Consider the following 23,510-nt stretch of genomic DNA (forward strand, 5'->3'; position numbering starts at 1 on the left):
CCAGGGGGAAGAAAAAATCAGTTTCTCCTCTTCCCCCACCCCCCCCGCCCCACCCCCTGAGAAACTGGAATTTTTGTGGTTTTTGAAAATCAGTTTTGATGGTTTAAGGCAAAAAAATTGGGGGTCTTGGGAAAGAGTTTCCCTATTCTGAAACCGCGAACTTGTGCTGAAAGCTATTGTCAAACATTGAGTCTCTTTTCTGATGTCAAATGTTTGTAAAGGGAGGGTGGGATTTTGACCAAAAAGGAAATTTTTGTTTAATCAAATATTTCCACAGAGAAAGAATAGCCTAATAATGAGGCCTTTCTCCCTGGCACCTGTCGGGTGTCTGTGCTGCAAGGAAAACCCCACAGCACAAGTCTCACAGCCTGGATCCATTGCCTTGGGCTCGCAGGGCTACGGGGCTAAAACGAAGAGTGTAGACATTCGCACAAGGGCTGGAGCCTGGGCTCTGGAGGGTCTCGGAGCCCATGAGCGGGAATGTCTACACTGCTACTTTTAGCCCCGTAGTGCAAGCCCGAATCCTTTGGCCAGAGGCTCGCTGCTGTGGGTTTTTCTTTGCTGTGTGGACGCACCGTTAATGACATGTGGGGTCTGACCCAGGTTCAGCACAGTGTAGCTCTCTGCTCCCCTCCTAGCAGCTGGAGGTCGTAAACAAGTTTTTAGTATATGTCTACGCTTAATCTGCTACAGCTGCAAGGCTTTAGGTGTAGACGCTCCCCGTCGGAGTAGGTAATCCACCTCCCAAGGAGGTGGCTGTTTAGTTCGGTCGGCAGAGCTACACTCTCCGGGATCGGGGGGCAGGGGGCAGGATTTTCACACCCTGGAGAGACATAGCTATGCTGGTATAAGTTCCCAGTGTAAACCTGCCCTTGGTCTGCTCTGGTCACCTGGCTAGCGAGCAGCTCCTGCCATCCAGGCGGTAGAAGCTCCTCTTCTTTAGATCCGCAGGTGTGTGGTTCAGGCCCCATAGATGGCCCAATCAGGGGCCTGGTTCCAGGCACACATCCAGTGCGAGTGCTCATGCACAGTATTGGCATGCAAGTCGTCTTCCCCGCCGCCTGCTCGCAGAGCACCTGTGTCCCTGCCGGCGTCAGCCAGTCAAGGAAACCCCCCCTGTTCCGTGGCGCTGGTGTCTCTGCTGGCCCTCTGCTTTCTGCCCTTCACCGCCCTCCGCGCCGTTCTAATTCCCCTCCCTCGGGGCCTCTCCTGCACCGTAGGAGGAGCTGGACTCCACCGACACCTCCGTGGTCATCAGCTCCTGCTCCTTGGCCGAGGCACGCCTCCTGCTGGACAACTTCCTCAAGGCTTCCATCGATAAGGTCAGGCAAAGGGCCTTCCAGTGGGGGTGCAGCTCTGGGGGGCGGGTCGCAGAACATGGGATCCCAGGAGGCCCCCTGTTGGGGTGGGATCACAATTGCTGCAGGTCAGGTTTGGAGCCAGGGCTATTTGGCTGCGCCTGGGGCATCCTTTGTGCGTGGGTGAGGGAGACTGAGAGGCTGGCCTGGCCTGTGTGCTGTTGGACCCAGGGCGGGGAATGGGTTACAAGCAGCAGCTGAGTGAGGCTGGTGTGGAACTTGCATCTGTGCCCAGGGACAGGGATTGAAGCCAGGAGCTGATTCCCCATCCCACCCACTGGCCCGTCCTGTGTGCTGGACGGAAGGTAACCTCCTGCTCCCGCCAAACAGGGGCTGCAGGTGGCTCAGAAAGAAGCCCAGATTCGCCTGCTGGAAGGGCGCCTGAGACAAACGGATGTGACCGGCTCCTCCCAGAACCATGTGATCCTGGATGCCCTGCGGGAGAAAGCGGAGTCCCACCCCGAGCTGCAGGCGCTCATCCACAACGTGCAGCAAGGTGGGTGCTGGGCTCTTCCCTCCTGGGGACCCCCGTGAGTACTGGGCATTGGCTGGCAAAGCAGCCGGCAGTGGGGCCTGGGGCTGGCAGCAGCTGGGAAGGCTTGGGGTGTTTCCCTGCCCCTACAGATGGCACGTCTGCCCATTGGGACAGATGGAGCCCACCCCAGGGCTCTTGGCATTGCTCTGACCCTGTGGGCAGGAGTGATAGGCCCACTTCATCCAGACGTATCAGCCCACATGGTCACAGCCTGTCCAGCCGTGAGGATGCACTGATGGCGCTTTGGTGGCAAAGAGTTAATGATACGATAGCAGTGGTCTGGGGGGGTCCCAAGGACCTAAAGGGCCACACGCTGATTGGCGACCGCCTGCTGGCTGGCTCTGATCGGACCGGCCCAGTGCGGTGCCCTCCCACCCTCTGTCGCGTTGACGCACCCTTGTTGGCTGTTCCTTGTGCAGAGAACGGCTACGCCAGCACGGACGAGGAGATCTCGGAGTTCAGCCTGGCCTCGGAGGGGAGGTAAGCGCACCAGGGAGCATGCAGTGTCCCAGCCTCGTGCGCCCCTGAGCGGCGGGATCTATGGAGGGAGGGGGGCGCATCTCTGTGGCACTCATTGGCAAGGTAGACCCGTTAGAACTTGGCAGCTAAATTCTCCAGGTTCTGTCTGCACCGAGCATGCTCCAGCCCCTCAGAGCTCCTACGTGTGACCCGACGGTGCACAGGCTACCCACACGCGATGACTGGCCATGCTCAAACCCAGGCGTGCAGGGGCTGTACAGAACTGTCCCAGTAATCGTTCCTCTTGAGGGCCAGGGGCAAGATGGAACTGGGAGGGAAGAGGGCCCCGAAAGGGACCGGGGGATGGGCTGTACCTCGGGGAATGGGAGGAGGAACCGTAGCCGGGCTGGTGATAGGGTGTTATGGGGTGGAGGTGATGGGCAGTGGTTTCTTCCTTTAGCTTTAAGTTAAGCCTTAAAGGGGATCGGCCATTTAACCCTTTGTTTCCTACAGCTTCTCCCAGTCTTTCACCATGAAGGGCTCGGCCAGCCAGGACGACTTCAAGTTCAAGGTCAGTTCACAGCCACAGACAGGGCCATTTAACGTCCAGATGTGGGGTCTTTGGTCCATTGTACCCCCTCTCCCTTTGTGCTCACGGCTGGGCGGTGGCCCTTGGCGGGAGTCTTCTCCATGGGCGGAATGTCTTGGGTCTGGAACTGAAATAGCCCGGGGTCTGGTCTCCTGGTGACGGCCGTGCCTGGCGTGTTACTTTGGCCCTATAAATGGCTCCTTGAGTCGTAGAGCCCACTTTAAACCCCCAAATGCCACATCATTGAGCTGTACTGGGCTTCCCTGAATCCAGGCAAGGTGCCCTGGTGCTGTCTAGCCCTCCTCTGGGAGCAAATAAAACCCATGTGACACCCTGGTGCTGTGCGCCCTTCCCAGCAGCTAATTGACTGGACCAGTCCCTCCATGTGCCGAATCCTCCTGGGAGAGCTGCTCCGGAACTCTGGGCCATACACGTTTCAGCCTTGCACAGGGGGTACTTCCTGTTGCCCTCATTAATGAGCTCATGAAACGTTAATGCTGGCAACCGGGGCCCAACTGAAAGGTTTCTCTAGATCTGCCACTGCTGGGTGCTTGGCCTCAGAGGCTTCTTGGAACTGAATGGCCAAGGGGCGCCAGCGTCTCAGACTCGCTCCACGTGCTACCCTCGGGGCAGTGAACTCCTCGCCTCTCAGCTCTCCCCTCCCTGTGCCACGCCATAGGGGGAACCCAAGCTGTCAGGCCAGATGAAGGCTGTGTCGGCCGAGTGCCTGGGACCCACGCTGGACATCTCCACCAAGAACATCACCAAGTCCTTGGTGTCCCTCATGGAGATCAAGGAAGACGGGATCGGCTTTTCCATCCGGGATTCCTACTACAAGGATAAGGTCTCCCGCACCATCAGCCTGCCCACCCGCGGCAGCACCTTGTAAGCCCTGGCAAGCGTGGGCCCCACGTGCTTACAGGCCCTTGGGGGAAGAGGTGGGCTGGGCCATCGTATTCTGCCCTTGGAGCCTTGAGTCTGGACTCCTCTCGGTCGACCCAGCCTGTCCCAGCATGCAGTGGTGGGGCCAGCTTGCTCTGCCATCTTGGATTGCCAGTGTCCACAAACTGCCCGTCGGGGGGATGGGGCCTGGGGAAGGCGGGCACAAACCGGGTTCTGCTGTCGGACAGAGTTGGGCGTCTAGTCTCCACAGCCCTCTTATCGAAGGCACGGAGCTGCCTTCTCCGGCAGCAGTCTCGGTGATGAAGCCAACAGGACCTGCGCTCACAGCGCAAACCCTTAGCCGGGGCCGCTGGCCTGGCCTTGGGCCCTGCCGGGGCCTGATCCAGCCCGCTGGACCCCTGGCTCGGGAGGTGGATCTGTGCGCTGCCCCAGGGCTCTCGGCTCGCTTGCTCTGGGGTAGGCCTGTTCAGTGCTGAAGGGCCCTGGCCCCAAGGAGGGGCGATTGCTGATCTGGTCTTGCTCTGTTCCAGCCCTAGGCAGTCCCGTGGCTCGGACACCTCGCCTCTGACCCGCAGGAAATCCTATGACCGGGGGCAGCCTGCCAGGTGAGTGGGGAGAGGCTGGAGAGCACGTGGGCCTAGCTCCCCATCGGGGACCGGCCTGTGCACTCGGCTGTGCCCAGGCACGACGCTGGGTGCTGGATCCAGCTGTGCCATAGAATCCTAGAATATCAGGGTTGGAAAGGACCTCAGGAGGTCATCTAGTCCAACCCCCTGCTCAAAGCAGGACCAATCCCCAACTAAAGCATCCCAGCCAGGGCTTTGTCAAGCCGGACCTTAAAAACCCCTAAGGAAGGAGATTCCACCACCTCCCTAGGGAACCCATTCCAGTGCTTCACCGCCCTCTTAGTGAAATCGTTTTTCCTAATATCCAACCTAGACCTCCCCCATTGCAACTTGAGACTATTGCTCCTCATTCTGTCATTTGCCAAGCTCCATCCTTTTTGGAACCCCCTCCTTCAGGTAGTTGAAGGCTGCTATCAAATCCCCCCTCACTCTTCTCTTCTGCAGACTAAACAAGCCCAGTTCCCTCAGCCTCTCCTCATAAGTCATGTACCCCAGCTCCCTAATCGTTTTTGTTTCCCTCCGCTGGACTCTCTCCAATATGTCCACATTCTTTCTGTAGCGGGGGGCCCAAAACTGGATGCAATACTCCAGGTGTGACTTCACCAGTGCCGAATAGAGGGGAATAATCACTTCACCATGGGCTGGCACTGCAGGCCTCCCTGTGCTGAGTGGAGGTGCGGGGCAGGGGGTAGATCCCCGGACCAGGCTTGTGATCATGGGTCTCTTTCTGAACACCCCGGCTCAGGACTTTGGACGTTGGCTTCACGCCTCCCTCATCCCCTCCCACCAGGCCACGCAATGACCGCAACGTCTTCTCCCGCCTCACCAGCAACCAGAGCCAGGGCTCCGCGCTGGACAAGTAAGAGCCTCGCGGGGCAAGGAGCGGGTAGGGGGGTGAAGCTCCAGGGAGCCCAGCCCCAAGAGCAGTGAATGGCAGACGGTGACTCCCATGGCTGTCCCCAGGTACCGTCCCCGCTCTGCCTCGGGCCCGGCAGTCCCAGCTGGAGTCAGCCCCAGGCTCCTGCCGGGCTCGTGAAGCGACCAGGGCGAAGGCAGAGAGCTGCAATACCGGTGCAGTAGAACTTCACATGGGGCAGCATCTCCCTGGGCAGGGGCCCTATGCCAGACCTGTCTATAACCCCATTGATATGGGGGGGGGGGGTCTTTGGCCCCCCTCTACTGGCTAGACCTTGTCTCGGGGCTGCCCCTGAGCTGCCAAGCCTGGGCCTTTAGCTCAGGCAGAAGCAGCTGCTGTTGAGAGCCTGGGGTGGCAGATGCCCTCCCTGTAGATGATCCAGCTGGAGGCTCGTCGTTACATTGCACTGCTAGAGCCCTCAGAACAGGCCCGAAGCGGTGCCCTGGCCTTTAGCGTTGTGTGCATACACGTGGCAGTGCCTGGTCCCCCGCTGGGCCCGTGGGGATCCCCTGGGGGGCTGGGGCTGTCACAGGCCCCACTAGCGGCCCTGGGCTCTTTAGCTCCTGCTGGTAGCTCTGGAGGGCCCTGGTTCAGGCCCCAGTGTGTTGGCCAAGATGGCAGCTGTCACACTGGCTGCCAGCAGAGGAGAATTTCACCCGCAGGGACGCTGCTGGGTGGGTTTGGCTGCAGTTATAAAGCGGGTGAGGTGGGTCCAGGGGGCTGCTAGCTGAGGATACTAAGCCACCATCCCGTCCCCAGCGAAGCGTGGGGCTCATCGGCGCTGGGCTTGGCAGGGGTCCCCAGGCGGTGGGGAAGCCATTTCCCAGTCGGCCCTACCCCGGTTCTGTGGGGCACTGGCTGTGCCATTGCACCTGCCCCTTCTGGGCCCTGCTCCCTCTCCCGCTGTGCTCTGTGGGGAGATGCCGGCTGCTCACAGGTCCCGGTCCCCCTCAGGAGGTGACATGGCTGCTCTGGGTGGGGCGAGCTTTCCGCCAGGGGCCCGTAGGTGCTCCGATTGCTCCTGGTGCCAGGGGCTGTGACCCTTCGGAGGTGGGGTGGGGGTGCTCTCCAGTGGCAGCCTGTGGTTTCTACGGAGGAACGAGCCCACCTTAGGACTGCCTTTGACCGTCACGGGCCAGCCCCTGCACGGGTGCAAATTGGCCTAGCTGCCATGGGGGCAGCAGAGCGGCTTTGAATTACAGCCCCTGAGGACCTGGCCCTATGGGAGCTGGTAGCAACCACCTCCCATCTGCCTCCCTGCAGAATCCCAGTTTGGCAGCGATGTTCTAACCGGCGGGAGCCCATGGCGCTGCCTGCAACTCGGGAACAGCCCCTGGTCCCCATCCCACCTGCTAGCAGACCGCACGATAGCGCAGAGCCGGACCGTGTCAGAACGCCCCAGCCGTACCCCAAAACCAGGAGTGCGGAACCTGAGGGGCTAGGTTGGATGGCTGGTGGCAGTGATGAGACGGGGGGACCATGGGAAGATTAAATGAAGACTGGATGCAGGAATCCCCGGGCGAGGCCTCAGGCCTGCACTGTACTGGTCAGACTGGGTGATTGTAACAGTCCCTTCTGGCTGAATGACTCCAGTCCAGCCTGAAAGATCTTGTGTCCGAGCCACGTGTCCCTTCCTGCTCCTCTGCCCCTTTCCTCTCTGGTTTTCTGTGTCCGCTCCTCCCTCTCTACCCCGCTAGCTTGGATGCAATAACAACACTCCACTCTCTGACTCCGCTGCTGCCTCTCTCATCCGGGATTTTTTCTCCCGTAATCCTGCTAATTTTCTGTCCCTAGGTCTGATGACAGCGATTCCTCTGTCTCGGAGGTGCTGAGGTACATACAACTTTCTATTGATTAGAACTCTCCTGCTTCTCGCATTTCCCTCCCCCTGCCCTGCATGCTGAATCCGTGCTGGCCAAACTCTGGGCCTTGCTTCTTTGCTAAATCTATTGGGACTCTGTCCTGGTGCTGCTCTTGCTCGCTGTGTGTCCCTCTTTCCTTCTCTCTGCTTCCCCGCATGGCCCTGGCATGCCGTATCCGGCTGTGGAAGTCCCTTTCTGCCTCTGGTCTCCAGTGCCTTAAGGTCTGAGCCATCGTCTTGAAATGCAGTGCTGGGTGTTTAAGCGGATAGCGTACGGTGCTTTCACTGAATGGGGGCAGCTGCATGCTCTATTCTGCCTCGAGGGCAGGGCGGGTAGTGATGATATCTTGCGCTGTGTCTGGCCTAGCTGCAAGAGGCAGGGCAGGCCAGCTGTTGGAGCCGGTGGATGCTTGGAGGGTCCAGGCTATGATGCTTTTTTTTTTTTTTTTTGTCTTCTCTCGCACCTTCAGTTCAGACATCTCAATGCACTTGACAAATGTGGCTTCAGCCTCCCAGCACCCATGGCGAGGCTGGTCAGGATTGTTATCCCTGTCTTGTGTCTCGGTTTCCCCATCTGCAAAGAGTAAACACCTGGGGTGCAGCCTCTTGGCACCGAGGATCCTGTGGCTGCTGCTGAGGCCTGTGCAGCCTCCCAGATATATTAGAGCAGCCTTGGGGTTGCTCTAACTCACTGCAACCTCCCAAAGGGCTGCTTGCCAGCTATGCCACAACCCAGAGTTCCCCTAATGGGGTGTGCTAAGGCCCTGGCTCTGCCCCCAGCATGCCTGGGTTTGCAACACAAGCCACATAGAACCAATTACGCTAGCCCAAGGCAGTGTCTGTGCCAGGACAACTCTCCTTCCCCCATTCCCTGCACATCAAAAGGGCCAGGCTGGCAGAGGAGCATCTCCCCACTGGCCTTTGGGTGCCTATTTGAGACACCGTGGGCCTGACTCTGACACCCTGAGCACCATCAGCTGGAGTAGTGGGTGCTCAGCGCCCCTCAAAAAATCCATTCCAACCATGCCACAAATGTGCCGTGTGACCCTGGGCTAGCCCTTTCCCCTCCCTTTGCCTCAGTGTCCCCACCTGTAATCCAACCCTGCTGGGAGGAGGGGAGGTGCTTAGAGATCCTGGCTGGGATGCTGCTTTGGGGCTATCAACCCTCTCCATGATGGGTTCTTCCACCTGGGCTCTTTCCTCAGGGGTGTCGATTCTCATGTGCTCAGCGCTCTAGAACCTCCCTCTGAACTCTGCTCACAGCCCCATTGGCTGTTGCTGGGGCAAAGCCTAGAACTGGTTTGAGACAGGATTGTCTCCTGGCCAGGGAGCCAGGATTCCTGGGTTCTCTCCCTGTTCTCGGGGGATTGAGAACTCCTGGGCTCCGTTCCCAGCTCTGCCATTGATCCGCCACGTGACCTGTTAAAAATCCCTTCCCCATCTGCCAAAGCAGGGTGAAGCTCATTGCAAAACCGGAGTGGGTCAGATGAAGAGAGGGCGCTTCCCCCCCCCCCCCCCCCCCGCTGGCCACGGGGTGGTGCCCTTATGCCCCACATAGCACGGCTGGAGCAGGGCCCCAGTTTGTTCAAGCCCGGAGGTTCTGGGGGTTGGGTCCGGAGCCAGCCTGTCCCTGCTAGTCTCTGACTCCACAGGGGATGGGGCAGCGTGTGCCATGCAGCAGCCTGGACTCTGTTGGCTTTGGGATCTTGCCTGGATGGGGCACAGGGGCCACCCACAGCTCTCACGGGGGGAGGGGGTAGCTCATCTGTGCCAGCAGTGAGATGGCCAGGGGGTGAAGCCCGTTTCCTTTCCAAGCCCCTGCCCCAAGCCAAGGCAGGGTCTGCACGAGTCCCTGAGCCCTTAGCACCAACGGGGTGTGACCTGCCCCCGGGGGGCCTGTCTGGGGAGCAGGCTGCCCAGCAGCTTCTGTCTGTGGTTTGCTTTGCTCCGGAGCCCCACTAGCAGGCCCTGGCAGCCTCGTGGGGCGGGATCTGGCTTCGTCCTGGGTCACCCAGCCAGCGCCCCCCTGCTGACGCCCTTGCTCTCTCTCTCTCCCACGGAAGGGGCCTCATTAACCCCGTGGGCGGTGCCAGGAGCACCCGGACGGCCCCGCTGCAGTGCATCTCCGTGGCGGAAGGACACTCCAAGCCCGTTCTCTGTGTGGACGCCACCGACGAGCTGCTCTTTTCCGGATCCAAAGGTGCGCGCCTCGGGGGTGGGCCGGCTGCTGAGCTCTGGGTGTGATCACTGGGGAGTGAGCCTGTTACCCAGGGGAGGGGCTGAGCCACCCCAAAGTGCGGGGGCAGGACAGGAGCCTCTTGCTCGGATGGCACCGGCCTGCCTGAAAGCCACAACGGGCCGGTGCAGTTCTGGGTCCCCCCAGCAGAGGGCAGCAATGCTGCACGAGTCCTTAGGCTGAACAGCTGTGTGGTGACATCCCTGAAGCGAGTTGTTGGGGCCTCTACACGGTTCCTAGTGGCTGGATGTTCACCTCGCACCTGGCACTAATAGACCCTCCCCCCGTTGGCAGGTCTGGCGGAGGTGCCAGGGGCTGGATGGGCCACAGGGACTGAGCTCCCCTGGGGCACTCGTGGGAGCAGGGGGTGGCGGGGGGGGAGGGAGGGAGGAAGCCATGGGGATCCTTTGCTGAGGACAGGAAGGGTCCCGCAATGTCATGTGCTCCTGCCTCCTCCCGCAGACCGGAGCTGCAAAATGTGGAACCTGGTGACGGGCCAGGAAATCGCCTCGCTAAAGGGCCACCCCAATAATGTGGTGTCCATCAAGTACTGCAGCCACTCAGGGTTGGTCTTCACTGTCTCCACCTCCTACATCAAGGTGTGGGATATCCGGGACTCGGCCAAGTGCGTCCGCACCCTCACGTAAGTACCTGACGCACCGAGGCTGCCCTGTGGGCCTGGCCAAGCTCGACGCGCTACCCTGCCAGCGTTCTGCACCCAGGGCAGCATTGCAAAGGCCAGGCAGCCGGGCTGGTCTGCAGGGCTGAGTCTAGGAATGCTGCAATGCTGGTCGCTCTAGCCTGGCCTGGCTCGTGGAGGCTCCGTGGCTTGGTGCTCTGCTCTCAGGGCAGTTGCTCCTCTCGTCTGTTTCGGGGGGCACCGTGCACCCTACAGTTGCTTTGATCAGGGATGGGTAATGACCCATCTGCAGCTGCCAGCACCGTTTCCAGACCCCAGCGTATCAGCCCCTCTCTCTGGTGCCCAGCCACAGACTGAGACTTCTCTTCTAGGCCTCCCCAATCTGACTGGCGGGAACAGGAGCGGCGCCAGGGTTTTTGGCGCCCTAGGCGGGGGTCCTTCCGTGCTCCCGGTCGTCGTCGGCAATTCAGCGGCGGGGGGGTCCTTCCATGCTCCCGGTCTTCGGGGCACTTCGGCGGCGGGTCCTGGAGCAAGTGAAGGACCCGCTGCAGAATTGCCGCTGAACACCCGGAGCGCGGAAGGACCCCCCGCCGCCGAATTGCCGCCCCCCCCCCCCCAAAATCCTGGTGCCCTAGGCGACCGCCTAGGTCGCCTAAAAGGAAGCGCCGGCCCTGGGCGGGAATATGCCTGGGCTGCCTGTCAACATCAACTCCAGGCCAGGGGTGGGGTTTGTGTCGCTCCGCCCTGGGCGTGGAGCTGGCACGCCTGCTGGTACGGGTCTGGCTGGCTGCGCGGCAAGGCACCTCCCTTGGGTGCCGAAAGCTGCTGCCTGGGTCACCCTTGCTGTGCCATTGCTCCTGGCTTGAGGGGACGTGGGGCTGAGCGGGGGGGTCTCATCCTGGCACCACTGGCACTGCATGTGGCCAGGAAGTGGCGTTGCTTCACCCTATAGATGGCTGGGGACAGACGCTCTCCAGCCTTCTAATCAGTCCACAACAGGCTAGATCTTCCATTCCACACTGTGTAAATTGCCCCCTCCCTCCCGCGAGGGTCTCTGCCTTGAGGCTCACCTGTTTCTGTCTCTTTGGCTTAGCTCTTCAGGTCAGGTGATCTCTGGGGACGCCTGTGCCGGGACCACCACCCGCACCATCGCTAGCGTGCAGGGCGAGCACCAGATCAACCAGATCGCACTCAACCCCGCCGGCACCATGCTCTACGCTGCCGCCGGGAACTCTGTCCGCATCTGGGAGCTCAACAGGTCCGGGCGGGGCTAACTTGGGCCCCCAGGCAAGGGCAGCTCTTGTGGGGAGGCAGACGGGTGCTGCGTAGGCAGAGGGAGCAGTCGTTCTGGGCTGGGCGGGGGCCCGCTCCCTCCCGGCTGGAAGCTGTGTTATTGAGGCAGGGGCGGATTTGGACTGGCACCGGGGGAAGCTGCACTGGCACAAACCCCAGCGTGGAGCAGCTTAGCCTGTTTGCTCCTGGGCTTTGCACTACATCAGCCCCAGCAGCTGCTGATCACGCCCAAGGGTGGCTGAAAGCAGGACCCAGTGCTCCTCTCCCAGCTGCAGCCCTTAGGGCAGGGGTGGGGAACCTTTTCTCTGTCACTGGCCATTGACCCACAGAAAAAATCAATCACGGGCCACTTGCCTGCCAGGGGGGCGCGGAGGCTTGGGGCTTCCCCTGCAGCGGGTGGTGGGAGAGGGCGCCACGGGTCAGATGAAATTAACCAACGGGCTGGATCCAGCCTGCGGGCCGTAGCTTTCCCCGCCCCTGCCTTAGGAGATCGGTGGACAAGACGGTCACCCCCTGACACCGCATCTGAGCCCAGCTCCCTGCCCCTAGCCCAAGGCCACAATCACGGCCCATGGTGCTGAGGGATGTGGTATCCCCGAGATTGCTCCGTGCTCTGCGCCCCGGAGCCCGAGGTCCCCGCTTCTGCTTGGGATGGTGGAGAGGGGCCTGGGGCTGGGAGGGTCCCTGCTGGGAGCCTTGGAGACTGGGCCAGCGAAGAGCGCCTCCTGCTGAGCGCACCCCACACCCTGAGGCCCCGGGCTCCTGCTTGTAGGTTGCAGCCTATCGGGAAGCTGACCGGCCACATCGGGCCTGTGATGTGTCTCACTGTGAACCAGACCGTGAGCAACCCTGACCTGGTCGTCACCGGCTCCAAGGATCACTACGTCAAGGTACCCTGGGACCCTCCCTCCCTCCCTCCCGCTCACAGGCAGCACAAGGGGCCTTTGAGCCCAGGAACTGCTGCTTGTGCCAGCCCTCCCCACCCCCATGCATAGCCGCTCTCCTGTAGGTGCCAGCTACAGGGGCTCGCTGTCCACCAAAGGCCTGGCGAGGAGGGGACGCGCTGGGTGGGGTTGTCCAGAGCGCCCAGCGTCGGCCTAACTCTGCTCCCATGGGGGGCGGGAAGGAGCCGTTCTGTTGATCGCAGCGGGCGCAGAGGGAGGCCAGTACTGAGCACATTTGCAAATGCCACCAGGGTCTGAGAAATGCCATGAGCCCCCCAGCGCTCGTGGCCTGAAGGACCTGGTGGCTTTGCAGCTGGCCTGCGTTCCTGTCCCCACACCTGCCAGGTGTGTCTGTGGGTCACGGGGAGCAGGGTCTGTGCACTGCCCCTAAGAGCGTCCTGGAACCCAGATCCGGGAAATGATGGAGGAGCTGCCATGTCTCAAAGTGCTGGGCAGCTCGGCAGCCGTGGAGACCAGAATTCCAGGTGCCCGGCCCAGGCCTCCCCTCCGCACCCCCCGCTTCCTCCTGACGCCTCCTGCGTGGAAGGTGGAACCCACCTCCTCCTGCCCTCCGTGGCCTCTGCTGAACCTGCTGCCAAGGAGGCTATTTTGTCTTTGCAACGTGGCCCCCTGCCAGCCGGACGCTGAGCTGTGCCCGCACGTTGGCCACCAAACCATTGGAGGAGGCGGAGATTTCCAGTCCCAGCTGAGCCGGGCGAGGTTCGAACCCGCGACCTGTATCTCAGCCCTAGTGCTGAGCCATTGTGTCCCCACATGGCCTCTGCCCAAGGATCCCAGCGTGGCGTAAGCAGGCAGAACCCTGCCGCTGCCAATCCATCCCTGTCTCATTTCACTGGGCCGTGGCTCAGCATCCCAGTGGTAGCTGTGTGGTCGGACGCTCTCGCCATCCCCGCCTTGCTGAAAGGGCTGTTGCTGGCCTAATGACCTGAGAGCGACTGGTCTCCTTTGCCACCGGGGTTCACAGCAGCTGCCCTCCGGGCTGTTGCCTTGCAGATGTTTGAGATTGCGGACAGCGTGGTGGGGAACGTCGGCCCCACCCATAACTTCGAGCCCCCACACTACGATGGCATCGAGTGTCTGGCCATCCAGGGCGACGTGCTCTTCAGCGGCTCCAGGGACAACGGGATCAAGAAGTGGGACCTGGAGCAGCAGGAGCTCCTCCAGGTACGGAGGGGGACGAGCAGGAAGGCCCTGCTGCTGGGCGGGGGGCAGAGAGATGGGCTAGACCCGCAGCGTGCCGTTTCAAGGGCCAGTGCCAGGGTCTGGAGCGAGGACTTAGAACCTGCTGGAGAGTCACTGTCCAGTCTGGAGCGTGCTCCCGCCGTCCTGGGGGCAGAGGATCAGAGGGTAGACACAGGGACCCCATCCCTACGTTGCACATGGGGCCTCCAGGCAATGGAAGAGCCCCGGGGGTTGCAAACGACAGTGGCTGGCAGGGTGGGTCCCGAAGGCAGTTTACAGCCGTGGGCAATGCACGGTAGCCAGTTCTATAGGGCTGGGCCCCACCTGCTGCGGTTAAAGGGCTCAGTGGCCTATGGGGAAGGGGGACAGGTTGGTCTGGGGGTAGATAGCGCTCGGCGTTGTCCCTATTTCTGACCCCGGTGAGTGTGGCTGTCTGGTCTCCGGGCCCCATAGGCCGCAGTGCCTGGCTCTCCAGGTCAGTGGTGGCACGCAGCAGTGCGGGGACGGCCTCCGGTGGGTCTGGGATAGAGCAGCAGCTGAAGGGGGCGTGCAGGCCGGTGCTGGGAGGCAGGAGGTCTGGCTCTGCCATGAGACTTGGCTAACATTTCAGAGACCTCCATTGATTTTTTTTTATTTTTATTTTTTGGTGGGGGGGCGGGGAGGCTCTGTTTTGGAGAACCTACTGTGTGCCCGCCCAGGGCCGGGTTGTTCAGAGGAGCTGGGCACTGTGGGAGTCGAGGGGAGCAGTGGGGGCTCCACCCCTCTGAAAATGGGGTGGTCGGGGTGTCCCCCAAAATGGAGCTGCCCAGAGCTAGTCACCATTTGTGGCTGTGTGACCCTCCCCCACAGTCTCTCCCCTATGAAATGAGGCTAATGCTCATTTTTCTTCCCACTGGAGCGCTGAGGATTGATGGCAGACAAATAATTAGAGAGATGGGGGTGGGGGGGAATCTCTTTTATTGGACCAGCTCCTGTGCGTGGAAGGGACAAGCTTTCAAGCCCCACCCTGGAAGAAGAGCTGAGTTTGCAGACTTGTCCCTCCCCCCCCCCCCCCCCCCACACACACAGAAATTGGTCCAATCAAAGAGATTCTCTCCCCCATCTTGTGTGTCTCGTATCCGGGTTGCCAGCACAGCTTGGATTGATCGGAGCTTGGAGATCCCCTGGCCAATCCCAATGAGCCATTGTCTCATAAAAGAAGCAGTGAGAGATAAAAAGACTTCCTTTAAAAAGTGGAAGTCAAATCCTAGTGAGGCAAATAGAAAGGAGCACAAACACTGCCAACTTAAGTGCAAGAGTGTAATAAGAAAAGCCAAAGAGGAGTTTGAAGAACGGCTAGCCAAAAACTCCAAAGGTAATAACAAAATGTTTTTTAAGTACATCAGAAGCAGGAAGCCTGCTAAACAACCAGTGGGGCCCCTTGACGATGAAAATACAAAAGGAGCGCTTAAAGATGATAAAGTCATTGCGGAGAAACTAAATGGATTCTTTGCTTCAGTCTTCACGGCTGAGGATGTTAGGGAGATTCCCAAACCTGAGCTGGCTTTTGTAGGTGACAAATCTGAGGAACTGTCACAGATTGAAGTATCACTAGAGGAGGTTTTGGAATGAATTGATAAACTCAACATTAACAAGTCACCGGGACCAGATGGCATTCACCCAAGAGTTCTGAAAGAACTCAAATGTGAAGTTGCGGAACTATTAACTAAGGTTTGTAACCTGTCCTTTAAATCGGCTTCGGTACCCAATGACTGGAAGTTAGCTAATGTAACGCCAATATTTAAAAAGGGCTCTAGGGGTGATCCCGGCAATTACAGACCGGTAAGTCTAACGTCGGTACCGGGCAAATTAGTTGAAACAATAGTAAAGAACAAAATTGTCAGACACATAGAAAAACATAAACTCTTGAACAATAGTCAACATGGTTTCTGTAAAAGGAAATCGTGTCTTACTAATCTATTAGAGTTCTTTGAAGGGGTCAACAAACATGTGGACAAGGGGGATCCGGTGGACATAGTGTACTTAGATTTCCAGAAAGCCTTTGACAAGGTCCCTCACCAAAGGCTCTTACGTAAATTAAGCTGTCATGGGATAAAAGGGAAGGTCCTTTCATGGATTGAGAACTGGTTAAAGGACAGGGAACAAAGGGTAGGAATTAATGGTAAATTCTCAGAATGGAGAGGGGTAACTAGTGGTGTTCCCCAAGGGTCAGTCCTAGGACCAATCCTATTCAATTTATTCATAAATGATCTGGAGAAAGGGGTAAACAGTGAGGTGGCAAAGTTTGCAGATGATACTAAACTACTCAAGATAGTTAAGACCAAAGCAGATTGTGAAGAACTTCAAAAAGATCTCACAAAACTAAGTGATTGGGCAGCAAAATGGCAAATGAAATTTAATGTGGATAAATGTAAAGTAATGCACATTGGAAAAAATAACCCCAACTATACATACAACATGATGGGGGCTAATTTAGCTACAACGAGTCAGGAAAAAGATCTTGGCGTCATCGTGGATAGTTCTCTAAAGATGTCCACGCAGTGTGCAGAGGCGGTCAAAAAAGCAAACAGGATGTTAGGAATCATTAAAAAGGGGATAGAGAATAAGACTGAGAATATATTATTGCCCTTATATAAATCCATGGTACGCCCACATCTCGAATACTGTGTACAGATGTGGTCTCCTCACCTCAAAAAAGATATTCTAGCACTAGAAAAGGTTCAGAAAAGAGCAACTAAAATGATTAAGGGTTTAGAGAGGGTCCCATATGAGGAAAGATTAAAGAGGCTAGGACTTTTCAGTTTGGAAAAGAGAAGACTAAGGGGGGACATGATAGAGGTATATAAAATCATGAGTGATGTTGAGAAAGTGGATAAGGAAAAGTTATTTACTTATTCCCATAATACAAGAACTAGGGGTCACCAAATGAAATTAATAGGCAGCAGGTTTAAAACAAATAAAAGGAAGTTCTTCTTCACGCAGCGCACAGTCAACTTGTGGAACTCCTTACCTGAGGAGGTTGTGAAGGCTAGGACTATAACAATGTTTAAAAGGGGACTGGATAAATTCATGGTGGCTAAGTCCATAAATGGCTATTAGCCAGGATGGGTAAGAATGGTGTCCCTAGCCTCTGTTCGTCAGAGGATGGAGATGGATGGCAGAAGAGAGATCACTTGATCATTGCCTGTTAGGTTCACTCCCTCTGGGGCACCTGGCATTGGCCACTGTCGGTAGACAGATACTGGGCTAGATGGACCTTTGGTCTGACCCAGGACGGCCTTTCTTATGTTCTTATGTCCTGGGGCGGAGCCCTCTTCTCTCCTGCTGAGCTGCTTCTGTAGCTCACCAGAGTCCGGTTGTCTTGAATTCAAATCCTCGGCTGCTGCTTGATGAGAAATCGAGCGGAGCTTAAAAATTCCAGCTCTCAGCCACGGTACAGATGTGGGGGGTTTGCATCAGCCCATTACAGAGCCAGCAGCCAGCTGCAAACCCAGCATCTGGCTCTGGCTGCTGGCCTGACCCTGCCCTGGAGCTCAGGGGGCGGTTTGAGTCTTGATGGCCCCGGCTGGCAGTGTGGATCGTGTTCTGTTGGCCCCAGGGCCCTCACTGGCTCTGCCCCGTCTCTGTGCCTGCCAGCAAATCCCCAACGCGCACAAGGACTGGGTCTGCGTCCTGGCCTTCGTCCCCGGCCGCCCCATGCTGCTGAGCGCCTGCCGCGGGGGCGTGGTGAAGGTCTGGAACGTGGAGAACTTCACACCTGTTGGGGAGATCAAGGGCCACGACAGCCCCATCAATGCCATCTGCACCAATTCCAAGCACATATTCACTGCTTCCAGGTGAGGGCGGTGGGCAGGGCTAGGCCCCTGCGGCGGGGGGCAGGGAGGTCTGACCCCCAACTCACCCCGGTGCAGCAGAGCCTCAGGAGCTCTCCAAATCCACTGTTGCTCCCCCCATGTGGCAGGGCCTGGAATGGCACTGGGAGCGATGGATGGGAACAGCGCCGGAGCCGGGCTGCAGGCGGTTTGGTGTGGGGCAGCAGTCGGCTGCAGGGCCCCCAACCCCTCCCCATCTAGCCTCTCGTCTCCTCCATCTCTCAGCCGTTGTTAGGTCGCCCCACAGTGAGGCTCTTCTGCCCCATCCAGTTATGCCAAGCGCTGGTCCTGCCCCGCCATGCTTTTGGGATGCTCTTGCCAGCTCCTTCGATGTGCCGGGACTAGCCAGACATGGTGCTGCTGGCCCTGCCACCCTCAGTGCAGAGAACGGGCTTCCTGCCAGCCGGGCACCAGCTCCTCCTCGAGGGCACCTTGTGCATCTCCAATGAGAGCACCACCGCCCCCTCCTTCCGCTCCCCGGCCCCTGTGCACAGCCCTGGCCCCCAGAGAGGGTCCCCGGGCTCACAATGTCTCTGGCACGGTCTCTGATCTCCTCTTTTCCGACCATGTCCCTTTTCTCCTTTCCTTTCTCTTCCTCTCTTCCCCCCTCTGTTTCTCTCTGTGCCGCAGTGACTGCCGGGTAAAGCTATGGACTTACGTGCCTGGGCTCACCCCCTGCCTTCCTCGCCGCGTCCTTGCCATAAAGGGGCGTGCCACTAGCCTGCCTTGACCCTCCTCCTGCTCTCTCTGGCTCTCACCCCCTCTCTGGCTCTCTCTCCTTTTTTCTCTCTCTGTCTCTTCTCTCTCCGCTCTGGTCTCAGCTGCTTCTTAACGGTATGAGATTCTTTTGGATTTTCCCCCCATGTAGAGCTCTTTGCAAGAGGAGACTGTCCTCTTGCCCCCCCCCCCCCCCCCCCCCGGTGATTGGATCCAGCGGCCAGCTCGGTGCTGCATGGGGTTTGCCCATCTGACTACTGCTCCTCCTGGGCCACTGCTGGGGGGATCCCTGCCCCATCCCCACCCCCCACTGCGTCACTGGCCACTGCCAGTGAGGTGCCACTGGCTGAGCCTGCGCTCTGGCAGAGTGCCCCGTTACTGGCGCTCTGGGGGATTATCCCGCTGGCGGGCAGCTGGGCGCATCTGCTCCCTCCTTGCGCCGGTGCCCGCCCGCCTGGGGCACAGCGGCCTTGCTCTCCTGGGCTGCAGCGTGATGCATTTGGGGGTGGGGGAGTTGGGGGCAGGGCGTGGCCTGTAGCTGATTGTACTCGCTGTGCTGCCTCTCCCAGCTGGGGCGGGGGCAGCCCCCGGCCTCACTTCCTCTCTCTCTTCCTTCCCCAGCGACCTGACAGTGAAGCTCTGGAGCAGGAGAAGATTGCTGAACGGCCCAACCTAGGCACTGGAAAGGCCGGAGCCAGGGCGACTGTCAGGCTCCCTGGCGGGCCCAGGCCCCAGCCCCTCTCCCTGGCTGTGAAGAGCTGGGAGCGGCCTGGCCTGTGTGTGCTCCAGTTTCCAGGACTCTGGGGTGACGGTGTCTCAGCTGGGGCTTTGTGAACTGCCAGCTCCCACGGCTAGGGGGCGTCGTTCCCGTCCAGCCCCACGCTGGGTTTCCATGATGCATAGGGCTTTCTGCTGACCAGGGCAGTGCTTTGGGACATGGCCTTGCCAGACACAGGGAGGACCCCAAGCTGAGAGACTCAACGGGATCATTCCAGTCTGTCCCGCAGCCCGTTCAGCAGCCCCAGAGCCTGGATGTGCGAGAGGGATCCTGCCACCTGCATCCTGCTGCTGGCCTCTGCACCTCCTGGGTGCCTGGGGTCTCATTCCTTCTGCAAGCGGCTGCAGGCCCCTCTCCACACTTCGTCGTTCAGCAGAGCTGGGATCTGCCGGCCGGTACCGAAATACGGAGAGGGCTTGTGTGCTGCCGACCCCAGCCTAGCACCAGCAGGGTGCATGGAGCACCGCTGGGGAATGACCCGCTCCCAAAGACGGCTTCCGAGTCCCGGCACTGCACTGGGGCTCCTTGCAAGGGGCTCCGGCAGCAGCTCCATCGCTGGGTCTCCTGACCAAATCCCCATGCTGCCTGGCAATTGTCGACCTCTGCATCTGACCCACCTCGTTCTGAGCCAGGATGCCCCCCCTTCTGCCCCGGGGGTGGAGAGAAGGAAGCTGGCACATGGGGATAATCCCTGTGGGTGTCTCCAAGGAAAAGCGGAATTTCTGGATCTGTTCACTCTGGGTACCCCTTGACCTGACTGAGCCTTAATTCCGCACTGGTCTGTTCGCTGTTCCCTGTGGTCCCCTCACTGCCCATTTGGACACCCGGCTTGGTGCCATCTCTGCTGTGCGTGGGACTAGCTCATTCCCAGCTGCTGCGGGAAGGGATCGAAGCTTTTATAGTGGGGTTTTAAAGAATGTTTTAAGCACCCTTGAGAACGGATTGGGACCTGGGGATTTTTAATAGCCGGGAAAGGCTTTAATGCTGGGAAAAGGGCTAAGCTCTCCACACCATCTCACAGGAGGGGTTTAGGTTTGCTTGGGGCAGTTCCCTGCCTGCCGGCCTGTGGGGCCTGGCTCGGGAGAGGTCTGGGATTAGAGTAGTGGAAGGGCGGGCAGGGGGTGGTTATATGGGCAGGAGAGAGGTGCGTTGGCAAAGGCAGAGGGCATGGGGCGCTCTGGATGGGATCTGCAGCAGGGAGCGGGGCAGGGCTAGAATGGAGCTGGATGAAGGGGAGGACGGGGGTAGCGGGAGGGGCCCACATGAGACTTGAGGTGCATTAGCAGAGCTGGGGGGGGCAATGAGGGGTTGCCCATGGCCTGCCCATGCTCTGCTTGCCACCCACCTGCACTGCCAGTCTGGCACGAGACACTAAATCACCAAGGTCACCCCAGATTTGGGTTTTATAAAGGTCAAAATTCCGTAAGGTCTCTCGCCACCATCTCCTGCCATGCTTGGGTGCCCCCCTTCCTCCGGGGCATCCGCAGCCAAGTGCCTGCAGCTGCCAGAGCCACGTGGGCACCCCACAGCGCTGCATTCCCCAGAGCACATGGACTCACTTTCACTGGGGTCTTTCGCTACCTTCACTCCCTCCCCTAAGGACTGGCTAAGGTGTCCCAGTCCCACGCAGCCAACGCCCAGTGCAGTCGCACCCTTCGTCAGCCAGCTTCTCGCTGCTGCTTAACGCCCTGGGGGTGCAGAACTTGCCGCGAATCGGACCTGAGGGAACCGCAGCAGCCTGGCCGTTTTCCCCGGGTGCGTTTCTTGTGTCGCTCTGCACGTCATGTAGGAAGCGGCGGTTGGAGTCTGGTTATACGGATTGATTCCCGTTGATGTGCTGGGGGCGGTGAAGTGTTGGCTTTTCAGCTAACCCCATCAGCAGTGGATTGTGTGTTCTCTGGGATCCAAGAGCGTCAGTATCCTTGGTTAACAGGTGATTTCCCCTGGTGTCCTTCTACACGGCAGCTCGAAGGACAACACCAAGGGGTTCTTACCCCAGATTTGACCTCCTTTCAAACTTATAAACGGAATGGGAAATGTTTCCACTTTCTAAACATCAGCAGCCTCTTTATTTATTTGTTTTGCCTTTTGATAATCCAGCTGCCCTGTCTTGCAGTAGCAAACCCTACAAAAACTGTGATTGATCGCCCCCTGCTGGACAAAGTAAAAATTGCCTCCAATCGCTGCTGCTCTGTGGAAACAAAGCAGTGTTTCTGAGGTGGGAAAATGTGTTCATTTGCATCATGCCTCTGAGCATCGGGCTACTGACCAGTATGGGGAGCTTGGAAGTCCTGCCAGGGTGCTGGCTCTGGGGGATCCAAACACAGTGACTTGGTTTGCTCAGCTACGCATGACAACCACCCGTCATTCTCCCACTCCTGCCCCCAACGAAAGGAGAAGCGTCCCCAGGCTCTGCCGATGCCATGGGGGAGGGGAATGCAGGTTAAAGTGATGCGTTCCAGCTACCGAGAGAGTGGGTTATATCCAAGATCCCACCCCATGGAACAGGATTAAACTGGCTGGGAGAGAAAAGATGGACTTTTTTCCCATTTGGCAACAAGAGGGACAAGCAAACGTGAATTGTCTGAAATGAAGAGGATGGGAGCTAGGGGCTCTGAGTTGCCACTCATATCACTGGGGTGTGGGTGGGTGGCCTGTACCCTGGAGGAGGATGTCTGAGTCTCTGCTTGGCACAGCGGCTGTTGAATGCAACTGCTCTCATGGGGTAACACTTGACATCCGCTCTGCCCTGGCAGGTGTGACTGGCTCTGGGGGCAGGAGGCAGCCAGGGCAGGGGTGTCTCTGCTTTAATGGGGCTTCATCTGCTCTTTAAGAGCCTGATCCGAAGCCAGCCGAAAGTCTTCCATTGACCTCCATGGAGTTTGGATCACGCGCTCAGTGGGGGTCGCTGCATGAGAAGGGAAGATTTCACCTGCATGTAGCCCAGTGGCCACCTCTTGGGATTCCCCGGTTCTTTCCCTCGGGGCTAATCCCAGGCAACGCCACTCCAGTGACCCGCAGCACGTCGCAAGACCGAGCGCTCATGGGGGCTGGGCCTCTGTCTCGCACCAAGCGATTGCATCTCGTGGCGTTCCCGGCCAGCGAAACCCTACAGGAGGTCAATAGGAACAAGCAGGTTGAAAGATGGAAATTTCCTCCTAAGTTGTCCCGAGGCCATGGCTGGCGCCCAGCCAGCCGGCATCAGATGATCCAGTTCAGAGCACCTGGCGTGTGTCCACTGTCAGCTCCCATGTGCTGGGCAAAGCCCTTCCCCTGAGGTGCCCCTGCCGGCTCCTCTCCCTGTGTGGCAGGGAGAGCAGGCGGGGGCCGTGTTGTACTGTAGTTGTGTGTGCACGTGCGGTCTTTTTTCATTGGAGGGGGTGTCATATGGGGGGTTCTTTTGGTTAAGCTACCTCACGGTCTGAGCCTTTTTTTTTTTTTTTTTCAAAGGCCCCCCTTAGCCTTTGAAAAAGGGCCTCTGATTGTTGGAGGGCCCAACTTGACACTTGACAGGGGCCTGACCTCCAGCCAGGGGGTGCTCAGGGCTTTCTCTTTAAGGGGTCATGGGCTGGGCCCCTGAAACAACTAGCCACTCTTGAAAATCATGACCCTGACTCTTACATGGGGACCCTGTCTGCAGGTTGTCAAGAGGAGTCTGAATGCCACCCTGAGCCAGCGTGGGCTGGGCGGACATCGGAATGCCTCTCGAACCCACAATAACCCTGCCGCGAGCCCAGAAGGGCCCGGGCCAACCCCCCGGCTGCCTGTTCTTGAAAGCACTGACGTAGCCTGACGCTGATTCGGCTGAAGCTGAGGACCTGGGAAGTGGGGCCCTCTGAGATTTAAAGTGAAATCGATATGCGCCCCCATGACCCTCCTGGTCCTGACGCTGGCTGTGGCCACCTGGGAATGGCTCCTTGTCTGGAACCATGCAGTGACCGATTTTACCATGATCTGGCTGCACTTAACCCTAATTTAACAAGAGCCTCCTGTGGCATCATATTCAGGACCCATGTGAGAGCAGGGGTATGGCGTTTCCCCTAAGCTCATGTTGTATACAGCTTGTGTTTGGCTGAAATGGCCCCTAACAGGGACTCTTTCCCAGCCGCCGGATTAATGTCCATTTCTTTCTGAATCCAAAGGCCCTCGGGTCAGATTCTCAGCTGGTGAAAATGGTCACAGCTTCATGGATGGAGCGAGGATGGTTTACACCAGCTGAGGATCTGCTCCCTGGATTTTTAGCCACAAAACTATCCTTCCTCTTAACCAGGGAGCAAATCCTGGAACAGCCCCAGCTGAAAGCACAATGCCACTTAATCATGGGAATAAGGGGCAGCTTTGTAATGTACAATCAAAGAGGAAGCACATTCCCCTAAACTATATATGCTGCACCCCTTCTGGGGGCCAGTAACTCAAAGCACACCCCCTGATGTACCCCTGCTGTCCTTGGTAGCTGGGCGTGTTAGCCTCTTGGAAGAACTAAAGAGTCATATTTTGTTCCTTGTCTTCAAAATCTGCCTGCTCGTGATTGTGCTTTCAGGCAGCAGCACAGGCAAAAGACAGTACAAATCAAGAGGTCC

General features: G+C 58.5%; 1 protein-coding gene across 1 annotated transcript in view; it reads left to right on the forward strand.

The window, feature by feature from the left end:
• The window catches only part of LOC135877873 (kinesin-like protein KIF21B), a 41,978-nt gene extending 23,150 nt beyond the window's left edge, over positions 1–18,828 (forward strand). The window contains exons 21-35 of the mRNA XM_065403400.1: positions 1,221–1,322; positions 1,689–1,854; positions 2,313–2,373; positions 2,866–2,923; positions 3,621–3,826; positions 4,375–4,449; positions 5,216–5,329; positions 7,181–7,219; positions 9,311–9,447; positions 9,946–10,126; positions 11,217–11,381; positions 12,189–12,306; positions 13,375–13,545; positions 17,200–17,399; positions 18,774–18,828. Of these exons, the coding sequence (XP_065259472.1) occupies positions 1,221–1,322; positions 1,689–1,854; positions 2,313–2,373; positions 2,866–2,923; positions 3,621–3,826; positions 4,375–4,449; positions 5,216–5,329; positions 7,181–7,219; positions 9,311–9,447; positions 9,946–10,126; positions 11,217–11,381; positions 12,189–12,306; positions 13,375–13,545; positions 17,200–17,399; positions 18,774–18,828 (1,848 nt within the window). The remainder of the gene's footprint in view (positions 1–1,220; positions 1,323–1,688; positions 1,855–2,312; positions 2,374–2,865; positions 2,924–3,620; positions 3,827–4,374; positions 4,450–5,215; positions 5,330–7,180; positions 7,220–9,310; positions 9,448–9,945; positions 10,127–11,216; positions 11,382–12,188; positions 12,307–13,374; positions 13,546–17,199; positions 17,400–18,773) is intronic.
• Positions 18,829–23,510: the final 4,682 nt, after the last annotated feature.

The sequence above is a fragment of the Emys orbicularis genome, chromosome 4, assembly GCF_028017835.1.
Source record: "Emys orbicularis isolate rEmyOrb1 chromosome 4, rEmyOrb1.hap1, whole genome shotgun sequence".
In the NCBI taxonomy this organism is placed as follows: domain Eukaryota; kingdom Metazoa; phylum Chordata; order Testudines; family Emydidae; genus Emys; species Emys orbicularis.